Raw genomic sequence first — 13,341 nt, 5'->3', positions numbered from 1 at the left:
AATCCTTCATGGAGGGCTGCCAGTAACTGTTAACTTGTGTATTATTGTGCTATCAGACAGGAGAAAAAGCAGTGAGAATTTACCAGCACAGTCACGAACCTTTCATCACACAGTTATCAGGGTGCTAAAGTTCAGTGGTGCTTACTCACCTCTCCAAAAGCAAGTATTACCCACTCAGACAAGAGAGAAAATGGATTTCTGCAAGATGATGCTATATGAGCTCTTGTTATTGCACTAAACTCCTGGTTACTACTAAGTGCCCAATGCACTTTGGAGCATTGATTCTCAGAGTGCTCCTATGAGCAAGGAGGGACTGTGATCTATCCTTATTTCATAGATTGCAGATGGAGGTGCAAGGCTGCATTTAGATTGAGCCATGGATACACATGAGAGATGAACCTGAGAATCATCGAGATGAACTTGGGTCCCTGTATCTCTGGCTCATTCAATGCAACCTGGGTGGAGCAGACTCCCTGCCACCGACATGATCATGTTTTCTAGCCACAGCAAGCCCAAGGAGAGCAATGAGAAACCTGCGGAGTCAGGTCTCTTCCCTATGGGGTTGGGAAACAGCCTGCTGCTCAGGGCACTTGATTTAGTCATGGCTAGAAAAGTTAGAGCTCTGATTCACAAACATATCACCTAATTCCCATGTATTTTTTTTTGTGAGTTTTGTTTGCTTGTCCTTGAAACCTGGACTTCGTATCATAGCTTAAGCACCTAATTTGCTTAGGTACTTTGGAGGGGAGCACCTCAATTACTCAAATATACAGCATGCTCAATAGACAGGTCACAGTGTTTCTGATTTGTCTTCTTTATCCCCCAGGAAGATGAAGTTGCTCGTGACAGTCGGTTCAATTTCAGTGGCTATGGCATGGGTCACTGCCTCCAAGTCAAAGACGGCACAGCAGTCAAGGCTACTCCACCCAACCCAACTCCGGCACCACCAAAGGATTCAGATTCCATCAAAAAGAAGTTTGTTGACCGTGCAAAAAGGATTGATACAATATCCCGTGCTGCGTTTCCACTCGCCTTCCTCATTTTCAATATCTTTTACTGGATTACATACAAAATTATACGGCATGAGGACATTCACAAGAAATAGGCAAGTCTGGTTCACCAGGACTTCTTAACCAAAGTGATCCACGTGTAAATAAACAGTGAAATGTCTTTCTGTCATTTGGACTTCTTCCCTGCCCCCCCCCTCCCCAGGACACTGAAGAAAAAAGTAACAAAGATGAAAAGAAGTATAGAAGGAGAAGTGATCGCATGAAAAAATATGCCTTGACACAAGTCAATGAGGGTTCTCCCTATGTACTCTCAGTGTTGCTCTTCCAGATTCAGCACTGATCAGACAACTGTCAATGGGGCCAAATTTTACCCAGCTTTATCACCAAGATATTATCTTTCAAGACAAGAGAGAATCAGAAAATAAACCTCCTAAAACACCTACCAAGAGACTGTGGTGGCTACAGTACAGTGTGTTATAAGAGGACCAAACATTTTCTGGATAATGTTGCCTTTCTATTTGAAACAAGTCTACTGAGCTACATTCCATGACCATGTCTGTAGTTAGTGGTTTCACCATGGAGTCCTTTTGTGGGTTGTAAATTCTTTCTACTGACAGGAGAGAGGAAAAAAAAACAAACAAAAAAAAACTTAAAAAAAAAAAAGGAGAAAAATATTTATACTTTACTATCCTTGTGGGTGTGCATTTTAATATTATCTTGCTTTACTAGAATTGTAATTTTGGGGTTGAACTTGTGTGTTGTGTGATTTATTTGATAGTTGACACTCCAAAACCAGTGAAACTGTCCGGTTTATTTCTGTTGGAAGACAGTGCACTTAATCTTATTTCTGCTGATTTTACATGCAACTTGAGGTGCCAAACTGTATTTTACCTATTGTGCTACCCTGTACCACACTACGTAGTAAGAACTTGTTTCCTCAAAGTTGTAGCTCAGTTTAGCATTGAGTTTCTATTACTGCTCTCATTGTAGCTGCAATCAATAGCTCTATAGGTAAACACAACTTGTTTACAGACCTCTAATTTATATCTTTACTCAAAGTGGCTATCGTTTTAAATATCATTAATCCACCTAAGACTTTTAAAACTGTACTGTGACTTTCAGAACCTGTTACCTTTTGGTGCCGGATCTGCGTTATTCAAATCCTTGCTACATGTTTTAAAGTAGAAAATTAAAAAAAAAAAAAAAAGATGGTATTTTTGCTTACACAGAAGAAGACAACCTGTAACATAAGATGAATCAAACATTAAAATTTTACACTTGCTGTAAAAGGGTTTATTAAAAAAAAAAAAAAGGTATTTGTTCAATTTCAATAAAGCTAAATGTGGTACTAACATTCCTTCACTCTTTTCTTCATTTGCAGCAGCAGGGCTGTTCACACCAGGACCCAGCTCTTTCACTGCTCTGTCAGCAAAAAGAGGGGGGAAAGCAACCTTCTGCTGACATGTCTTAGTGTGCCAAACTTTGCTATCTATCTTGCAGCAAAGGGGCTGTTGCAGTCCCTGGGAGGATGTCAGGGACTGTGACAGAAATGTGGCTGTGATAGGACAGGAGTATTAGCAGAGCATTTGCATTTGCGGAGCCAGGCCTGGTGCAGGAGGCAGGCTGCCCTGCACTCACAGCCTCCATGCATGGCAAGAAGCACACCTCACCTTCACACGTTGCTGTGCCTGTCTTGGGGCTATCCTAAACTTTCTCCTGACTTTCTTACAGCTTCACCAGTTTGGTGAGCTGAAGGACAGACTGAGATGGGCTACATCAGGAGTCTCAGCAGACATTGTAAAAACTGATACTTTAAAAGCAAATGGAAATTGCATCCAGCTCACTGCCCTTCCCTTGAGAGACCAAAATACACACCCTGTAGCTGCCCAGTACAGATAATTTCCCCCCTACCCTTGTGAAATATGATGGAGGGACACACTGTACCTGCAACATTTCTCACTCTGCTTTGACTCCTGGACCAGCTTCTGCTGAGAGGTTGTGGCAGCAGTTACCACAGCCTGCCAAGTCCGTATTTGTGTGTGTCTGTGTCCAGGCCCCATCCCTCCCTGCATGGCTGTCTGTAATTACCAGGCTTCATTCCTCTCCCAGGACTTGGAAGGGCATTCAGACAGCTTGACGAGGCTGATTTCCAGAGAGTTAAGTAAATAAATGGTTAAGAAGCCGTTGTGTATTTTAGCTCCCCATACCCTCCTCAGCCCTGTTCACTCTCCTGTCACTTAAATCTGTGACAGAAGGGGCAACAGTCATCATCTTCATGAGACCATGGATCCAGATGTGATTGACCCCCCTCCCAGATGTGATTGACAGGAGGGGGGAACCAGGAGTTAAAGGGAGAACTCAAGACAAGTGTCCAAACTATTTTGCTTTGCAAAATAAAATTATGACTCACATTTAGCCACAATAATATTTGTAATTTTTATACTGTAGGATTTACTTCTATTTCTTTTTTACAGTGGAACTGTATTTGATCAATGGATAACATAGTTGAGGATAATCTCGGTGAAATCCTGGTATCAGAGTTTCGGCAGGGTGAGGATATCCAGCTGTAAACTGTGTTTGTATGGGAAGTTAGGAGCCTTCATTTGTACATAAATATTCAGAGCTCACTTTTATTAGTCCCTTATCCCAGAAACTCTTCTTTAAATGAAGGTGTAATGCCAGCATTAACATTAATCCTTAGAGGACAGATGTGTTGCTAATGAGTGTCAGAGCCTATTGCTCATAGCTCCCTCATATGATTGTAGCCTACTGAGGTAGGAATGCAAAACTGTTCTCAGCTGGTGGATGTTTGTACCTCTCTTTTTGAGGTGAACCTGCTTTGTCTCCAGCACCCACATCACCAACTCACCTCCACGCTTTGCAGTGCTTGGCTTTTAGCATTGACTAGTTTGCTAACAGATAGACTGCTGATCAGATTTGCAGTACAATGACAGCATGCACTGGAAGCTTGTTCTGCTGTTGCCTTGTATATAAACTTAGGTCCAGTCATGGGAGTAATCTGTGCACAAAATCCTTACAGATCTCTCTCTTATTGAAGACAGACAGACATTTATTGCTAAATGGTAATTAGTTGTTAACATTGAAATTATCTGACTACATTTTGGATGCAAATGATGCATGTAAATGGGCAAGGCCCACCAAGCATGGCAATTAAGAATGGCCACATGATATAGAAGAGTTCTTGATATAGTGGCCAAGTGGCCTGTAAACTGACTAGCACAGAAGTGGTTTGATACCAGATGGGTATCAAAGGACCTTTCCTCAAAGAACATGGCTGACACTAGAAGGATGCATACTGGCTGAGAAATTGCTTGCAGATAAAATGTCAAATAAAAAGGGTAGCAGGACTTACAAAAGGATATGACTTTCCTAAACAAATTCTCACTAAGCTTAGCAGAGAAACAAGACTCCAAAACTGGCCTTCTTGCACTCAGAGAAGTAGCAGAATTGAATAGTGAAGCAGGTTCATTTCAAGACAATATTGCAAGAGGAAAAAGAATGGCTTAGAAAACAAGTCCTGGACAAATAGCGTTTGTGAATCAGGAGACTCAGCAGGATGAAAGGAAAGAGACCTGGGATTAATTTTGAGAATCTTCCAAACATATTGGAAAACCTGCAGGTTACAATTCTAGCTGGTAAGACAAAATGAAGCCCTAGAGCATTTAAGCTACTTGCATTAAGCTATAAACCAATTATAATGACTTCTAATGTATCAAGAAAGCTTAAAAAGCTTTAAGCATGTCTTTAAAGGATGCAACATCTGGTCAGGTCATTGACATCCTGTTGCTACAGGCTGGACCTGAGTCATTCAGTACTTAAGGAGAAATGTTTAGCCATCTCTCAGTGGATAAGATTATGTCATGTGTTATGATAAAGTCTAGTCAATTAAACATTGTTAAGAAAAACCTTGTTGTGAAAGGAGGAAAGTGGGAAAAAAAAAAAGTACAATATGAGATGAGAGATCTTTTTTTGTTCCCCTTTCCTGTTTCTTTTTCTCCATGCTTTTTCAAGCCACAGAGCCATCACTGGTGGTGTACGGAATCCTAGGTCATAAATGGTGTAGCAGTAGAAGCTTTTGGAGTCTTCAGTATGAGATATCAGCAATTCATAACTGCTGGGGGACAACTCCATGATATGTGATGCTTCTGGGGTCAGATCTTTTCCTGTCCTACAGAGGTGAGGAATAAAGGCCAGTCCCATTCATCCACAGACACTGTGACTTTCTCACCCTGCTTCCCTTCTTCCCCAGCATGAGGTGCTGATAGCAATAGGAAAACTAATGTTCATCTACCACAGGCTGAATTCCTACAGCCATGCAAACCTCTCATTGACACTGGAGGCACAGGAGTTGCTGACCAAAAGTGAGGCACTAGCCAAAACTTCCAGCCTTACATAGCTGACAGTATTGAAAATATTGAGGGGGAACCTAGAACTAATCTTTGAGTTCACAGGCATTGCTGTTTCCTGGAAAGGGGTCCCACTGATCTGACTGGTGTCCTTGGCTCAGCAACAGGCTTCTGCATCACCTGGAAATCACATGAAATCATTGAAAAGTTCTGACCCAGTACAATATTGATATTTATATATTTAGCAATATATTTCTAAAGACAGAAATAAATATATTTGAGGTGTGGATGTAAATAGTGCATGCACGGTTTTCCAATCCTTATTCCTTTAAAATTATAACACAGGAAGGAACAAAGAAACAAAAGCTGTGATTTGCATTACACATAGTAAGAGAATAATTTTAATGAATCTATTAATTTTCATTATTTGCAATATAGTACCTCTGAAAAAATATACTTCTGCCAAACTTTCAAAGTCATTTATTCTAAGACTTTGTGGACAGAGAAGTTCATGTCTTTAAATATTTTGGAAAACTAGAAGACTGAAATCAAGGTTGCCGAGAAGAACTCTTGCCTAGAAGAATCAGAGCAAAGTCATGCTTTCTCCATAAATGTTCCTTACAGATTTTAGTTTAAAAATCAATCTTCTCTGGTTTGACAGCAAAACAAAAATGAGACATTTATGTCACTTGAAGATACTTTTCCTGGTTTTGCATGGAAAATGTGAAATGTTGTCACATTTAGGGCTAAGCTGCAGAACAAGAGCAGTTTCATCAGTTCCAGACAAATTAATCTAATCAATTTACTTCCATTTCCAATGCAGTGCTCACTAAAAACAGAAATAAAAATAATATTTTTTAAAAGTGCTTCTGGATCAGTCCCTAATGAAGAATAAGTTTCCAATGCTAAGCAGCAGAAATAATCTGGGAGGCAAAATATTCAGAGTGGATTAGCTCTCCTCAGTATCCTCTACGGAGGAATAGAAAATTGAGTCAAAATAAGCATCTCAGATAATAATTAGGAAAATTGACTTTGTGAAATGCGTACACTCAGTTCTTTAAGTTCCTGATGAGACAAACATGATAAATTAATATATTTGTTCTGGAGAAACCCGTGAGACAATAGTAATAAAAAGGCAGTGAATTCTGGGGATTCTAACAACATTTCACTTCTGCTAAAAAATAGTTTTATTGGGACAAATAATATAAAATGCTCTCTAGTCATACGACCACCTGTATAACTAATTCAAAACCAGCTTTCTCAGCTCTCTGGAAGACCTGAACCTGGGTTTCTGTAGAGTGGGTTCCTATTGCTGGGGCCAGTAGGGAACATATGCCATGCCAGGGAGACAGCAGCTGGACACATTGCCCCTCTTTCCACTGCCTGATAAAAACAGGAGGACCCCTGAGGGTGCACAGGGTGAATATAGGCCTTAGCAGTGCGTAGTGAAAATTAGTTTACACAAATGGGTTGAAGAAGTCACAGGTTTCCACCTTCCCTTAGCTTTGACATGCATGCATTATCCCTGAAGTAACGCAGGGTGCTACTCTTGATATCACAGGAGGAGGATCAGGCTCATGACGGGCATGTCTGGAAATCCTGTCTTCATCCCTTGACTTCAACAGTTTCTAGATCAGTCCCTAATGAAGAATAAGTTTCCAATGCTAAGCAGCAGAAATAACCTGGGAGGGAAAATATCTGGAGTGGATTAGCTGTCTTCAATATCCTCTAAGGAGGAAGAGAAACTTGAGTTAAAATAAGCATCTCAGATAACAATTCCTGAGGATTCCCTTCTCTCAGCTGCAAGTCCTCTTTGCTTGCTGAACAGGATGCCCAGAGCACAGCTATGTGGACATGCCTTTGAAAAACAGCTTTGATAGTCATTACACAGTGTCACAATGTTCCTGATTGGAAAGACGAAAGCCGAAAAGGGAGGTTGCACCATCGGTGCATGGTATAGGAGAAGAATCATATATGCAAGGGTGCCTTTTCTTACCCCCTTGAGAGCCCACACCTGGCACATACTGTCCAGAAAGCCCTCTGAGGCTCCCAAGTCAGGTCTGAAGAATATCCTGAAGCTGAATATGTTGTAGGTGATGAACCTAGCTCCAGTGCTGCTCGGAGACCTCTTTACCAGCACATTCAGCCTATCCCATCCCATAAGATGTTCAATAGTGTTGACGCTGTGGCTGCAAAAATAGTTTGAGAAACATCGCAACGCTCAAAACACATCTTCCCTGTTTGCTTTTTAGTCCAAAAAAAGAAAAGAGCTATGCCAATGCAAGCAACAGAGACTAAATCAAATGTATTATTGGTATTTGCAGCATTGCTAAAGATGCTTATGTGAGGATGTGTCCCTGCAGTAACCTGGGAATTGCCTGTTTTTTCCTGACCCAGGTGAGAGAAGAGTGCAGCAAGGGATTTGAGGAACACAAGGACTGGTGCAAGAGGAGAAGGAGCTCAGGAGTACTGGCAGTGGGAAGATGTGGGAATGAGCTAGCTAATACAGACACCATCTTGGGCACCATCTTCAAACCTGGCCTGAGACATCCATTGTGCTTACCACAGGGCTCATGAGCAGGACTGGCAAAGGGGAATGCGGAAAAGGGACCCATAGGGATGAGAAGTGACCCAGTAATGGCCACAGAGCAGGGCAGTATGGGGCCAAGAGCAGAGCCCACCCCAGATCAGACTAGCAGGAACGGGAAGAACTCATCCAAGAAGAGTGAAGTCTAAAATACATATTTATAGAATATCTTCAGTCTTGTCTACTGGGTGCAGATGAAAACCTGCTAATACAATGAAGACTCTACTGCAAAACACTTGGTAGGGCGTGTGCTCACAGAATCAGATAATCATTGAGCTTGGAAGGGACCTCTAGAGATCACCTACTCCAACCCCACTGCTAAAGCTGGATTGCCTAGAGTACATTCCACAGGACTGCATCCAGGCAGGTCTTGAGTTTATCCAGAGAAGGGGACTGCACAATCGCTCTGGGTAGTCTGCTCCAGTGCTTTGTCACCCTCACAGTAAAGAAGGTTTTTCTCCTGTTCAAATGGAACTTCCTGTGTTCCAGCTTGTGCCCATTGCCCCTTGTCCTGTCACTGGGCACCACTGAACATTAGTGGGATTTATTTCAAAAAAGGATTTCTTCCAAACAGGAAAAAATAATAATGTTGCATTTGAAACTGGAAAGACTCTTTAGCAGAGATTTCCTGTGAGAAAAGGAGAGTACTAGTCATTTCTTTGACACTGGAGACACTACCTCTTCCTCTCTCTGCATTGTCAGGCAGAGATGTTATGAAGATGTTATTGCTTGGTGTCCAAAAGGGGAGAGGTGTAAGGATGCTTTTGGGGAGAATAACAAGAATGACATGGACAAATGTCTATGATGAGCTAATTAACCTTTAGAAAAGGAGAGTGAGGACATTTTTTCTGTAATAAGCTTATAAATTCTGTCCTCTGGAAGATATGTGGGTCATCATCCGCACAGCTCCTAACATGGGTTGCCAAAGATGCTCTTCAGAGAAGAGGTGAACAGCAGGGCTGTTACTGTGCCATTAGCTTATAAATAAATAAATAAATAAATAAATAAATAAATAAACTGCTTAAAGAGCTGCCTGATGCAAGAAAATCAGGTTCCCTTTCCATGTGTGTTACAGTCATTGTGATAGGTCCCTGAAAGTATGTTCTCTGCTTGAAAGAATATCAGAATCTTCCACTAACCAATGAAAGAAGCAATGCAAAGAGAAGCATCTTTTTCTTGATTTTTTTTTCTTATAGTAGCTCAAGTGGAAACCAAGAGAAACTTCTTTGCTGACTTTGTATGTAATCCGGGCAATTACAAGGTGTTGGTGAAAGCTTCAATATGGGCAAGATCTCAGCCTGCATCTCAGCTCTTTGCTGTTATGGTACATTTGCTTTTCACTTTGGAGCCTAGTGACTTGAATTACCATAATGAGAGGTTTCATTGCTAACCCTTCCAGTGTTTCAAGTGTAGTAAGTGAGCAAAACAATGAAGAATTTGCTTAACATCATGTAGAATGTCAATCAATTTTTCCTCTCATCTGAATCTGTGAGTATAACAGTCATTCAGAGGTCTTTTCTAAGGGACACTGGTAGAGGCTAAAAAACATTTTAATGTGTACTTTGATTTATTAGCATTAGTTCATTTTTTACTTTGCAGAAAAGTAGTGACCCATAATCATATTTTACATTAGACATCCTAAATGTGACCTATTCTATTTTTAAAGGAACTAATTCCTGTGCATTTGCTGACTTATCCCAAGCATCACCAAGTCTCAAAACATAGAGTCCATTCGTGTCATGTCAGGAGTTTGCCTTGGTTTTGAACAGCTGCATTGTTATTCTAGCTGTAGCTTTCTGTATTAATACCAGAGGGCAGGACTGATTTTATGACACTAACGGAGCAGAGAAGGATTTTTTAGCATAAAGGAAATTTGCATTTTGCTGCTGTAACAGCAGAGAAAATCTTGCTGGAAATTAATTGTTTCTGAACACTGAAAAGATTGAATTGCATTTGTGCACACACATGCAGATATGCACACACCCCTTTTGCTTTGCTTCCCTTAATCTTATTACAGTATTTCTTTGGCTGATGTCCCTGAGTATTTCACCTGCTACTCAGTACTTGCTAGTGTTGTAGCACAGAGGAATATCTGCTTTATTTATCTCTGACCTAGTTGTGGAAAAGGTCCAAAAGCTACCTTCAGCCTGATTAATCTAAGTCTTATCTGCTAATATGCTGCCATGGATTAAATATATATATCATCTGACATAGCTGAGGCATGGCTCAGGCTTCCTGCAAATGGCAGCACTCAGATGTACCTGTGGTGAGTTTTGCCAAGCAGGCACTCTGCCCAGTGCTCTCTGATAAGGTTTCTGGGTCACATCCGAATTGTCTAGCAGAAAATGTGATTGTGGGTACTACTGAGGCGCATTTCTTCTGCAAATTAAAATCCAAGCTGATATTAATAAATCAGAAGGGAAACATGAGCTGAAAGGCCTGGGGAGAGCTCTTCAAGCTCTTCCTGTGCCTGGTGTTGGCAGAAGAATTACAACAATGCAGAAGGACTCCAAAAGCCTCATCTGCAGCTAGGGGAAAGTTCCCATGGCACCAGTGCCTGGGAAAGAAACCCCAACCTCCCAGGCCTCCTTGCAGGGCACAAGGGATCCCGCCTTCCAGCAATGGACAGGTCAGGGCGCATCTGGATTGATGGTCCTCAGAGCAGCCTAAGATGTGGTTGCTTTACAAGTGGTTTAATCTTGTCATCACAGCTTTGTCAAATTGCCTTTTCAAAGTTGGCCAAGCCCTAATGTTCATCCTGGTGTTTTAAAGGTGCAGTTTAATGGGCACATGGTTACACACCAGTGGCTTCTGAGACAACCTCATGGACATTCTGTCTTTGGCCACTGCAAGCCGGTGAGTTTAATAGCTGCCCATCCTGGCTTCACTAGCTCTTCTCCCTTCAGGCTGGATGGAAGAAGCGAGTCAGGCCCTCTGTAAAATAAGATAGATGGAGGAAAACCCACCTGCCAACTCCAGACCACAGATAGTGCTCTTCCCTAGCCCAGCCACACAGGCTTGGGAGGTTCCCTGTGAGCTGCTGCAATGGAGAAAGTGTGAATGTGTTTGCACTGCTTTGTGTGAAAAAAAAACCCACAACGTGCATATGGAAAGCAAATAAAAGCAGGATTTTTAGAGAACTCAAAAAAGGAGCAGAGATTTCAGGAAAAGTTGTTAATGACAAAAGGAAAACTGAAAAGCGGGAGTGGAGAAAGAACCTCCTCTTGCTCATCCCAGTGATGCTCCAAGGAAGACAAACAGGATTCCACCAAGGATATAGTCACCAATTGATCTTTTTAATGAAAATCACCTGGCAGATCCCCAGTATCATCTGCTCACTCAGAGGTTCATTTCTATTATTAGGACAGTCAACTGGGAGACTGTCCAAGGTCCATTACCAGCTAGTTTTATTGGTGCAGGAGAGCATCTATGATTTTTGGAAGTGTAACTGCTTCTTGGCCACTACACTAATGTTCTTCTGTTTCAGGAAGGTCAGCATTGCCATGGAAAATCGAGGCGGGAATGACTATAAGAGACTGTATAATTTACTTCAGCCCCAAATAGGCTGGGTTGGAGTGAGGATCCTGGGTGTATATCAGTGAGTGTAGAGGCTGGAAGGGGTCTGTGGGAGGGATTTTGGGGGACTGCAAGAAGTCACATCTTTATCTTTGCCCCATAAATTCCTGTTTCCTGGCTGATGTCCATGGTGAGTTCTCAGATCATACAGCCACAGGAGCTTTTCCTCTGTCTCTTCCAGGACTTCCTCTTGCTTCTGCTCCATCTTACCCTTCAGACAAGAGGTTCTTTCTGATGCTATGCCCTGAAACAGCCATCTGATGGAGGATAAGCAGCTAGGACCTGGAGAGAAATTAAGAGACAAACATAAACAGAAAAACTGATAGAAAACTTCTTGTCATGCATAACGTTTTCTCATTTTTATCTCCTCAAGAGAAAAATTCAGTTTCTTCCCACAAAAAAATTGTGGCTTGTTTAGTAACTTTTTCCATCTTGTGGTTTTACAAAATCAATTATTAAATTTTAAATCAATGAAGTTGTTCAGCAAAAAACCAGTTTGCTACAGAAAACACCATTCAGCTTTTCAGTGTTGACTGTACAGCTCTTTATCCAAGCTATAGAGCATGTTCAGCTGAAGATTTCCTGAGACCCTGTTGCTCCTGCTAATTCACAAAGAATTGTTATATTCTAAACTACAGTGTGCCTGTTCCAGGGTGGTGGTTTACTGAGATACTTTTTTCCTTTTTAATTATACCTTTCCAGCTCTGCTCACTAGGCTTCAAGGACACAGTATTTTATTTATTATTAGTTTCAAGCATCACTGGAGAACCTAAACAGTCTCCTACAGATTTAGAAAATCCAGCTGCCTGTACTGAATTAATACTTCAAAAACAGTGATATTATTAGCTCTCCTGTGTCACTGAACAGATGAGCTAAATGCTAAAACCAGAAATTTCATTAAAGATTAAAGAAATATCATTTCGCGTTTCACCTGATCCATTAATAACAAATATGAATTCAATCTTTCATGCCACAGCTGAAGTGCAGTGTAAGATTTCAGATATGCTATTATTTAATCCCTCCTTCAGAGAAAGAAAAAACTTCTCCAAATCCTGGAAGAGCTGTGTCTCAGCATGACAATATATTTTGTCTGACCATTTTAAGTCAAAAGAAAATCTTGGCCTTGTGATTTTTCAGTATCTCCCTTTCTTCATGCACCACTTGAAATACGTTAACAGAGACATAACTTTCAGGAAATGCTAAGCACTTATTCTCTGAGTGTAAGGCCCCCAAAGACTTTACTAGTGGAATATCCAAGAAATAAGGCACTCAAGATTATAAAGAGTTTTTGGAAATCTCAGCCATAAACATTATGCTCAAACTACTTCTTTTACTAGGAGTTTTTTCAGGTCATTGATTTGTAACTCCTTCGGATTTTTTTCTCCTAAAGAGTAGCCTCTGAGCAGACCTCTGGCCATTTTCCTGGAGGCCAAAACCTCTGGGGAATGATGGCTTGCACCTTCCATCTATTCAGTGGGAAAATTTTAAAGGACTGTAGAAATTGTCTTAACAGGAAAAAACAAAACTGGAAAAGATGATTGTCAGAGATTTTTCTAAGAGCAGCCTAGTGAAAAGGCAAGTCCAGCAGGCCACTCTGTCATGTTAACATCACCTACGTATCTCAGATCCAGAAGATTAAAGAAGGACACCCAAGTCTTCAAAGACAATACACCTCTCCACCATTGTTCCTGTGTCATTCTCACCAGAGGTTTTTGGAAGACTATCAATATCCAAAGAAGTAACTCTCCCACACACTGTGGTGTAGATCTTTATTATGTCCTCTTGCTGGAGTTATGCATAT

The 13,341-nt window shown here is 41.2% G+C and overlaps 1 protein-coding gene across 7 annotated transcripts in view; it reads left to right on the top strand.

Annotated features, from left to right (window-relative positions):
* Positions 1-2,364, top strand: part of GLRA2 (glycine receptor alpha 2) — a 133,132-nt gene extending 130,768 nt beyond the window's left edge. For all 7 annotated transcript variants that reach the window (XM_051641155.1, XM_051641124.1, XM_051641115.1 and 4 more), the window contains one exon: positions 827-2,364. In XM_051641155.1, coding sequence (XP_051497115.1) covers positions 827-1,105 — 279 coding nt within the window. In that variant the 3' untranslated portion in view covers positions 1,106-2,364. The remainder of the gene's footprint in view (positions 1-826) is intronic.
* The last annotated feature ends 10,977 nt before the right edge of the window (positions 2,365-13,341 follow it).

Source organism: Apus apus, chromosome 1, assembly GCF_020740795.1.
Source record: "Apus apus isolate bApuApu2 chromosome 1, bApuApu2.pri.cur, whole genome shotgun sequence".
In the NCBI taxonomy this organism is placed as follows: Eukaryota; Metazoa; Chordata; class Aves; order Apodiformes; family Apodidae; genus Apus; species Apus apus.
This window is presented reverse-complemented; position numbering and strand designations above follow the sequence as displayed.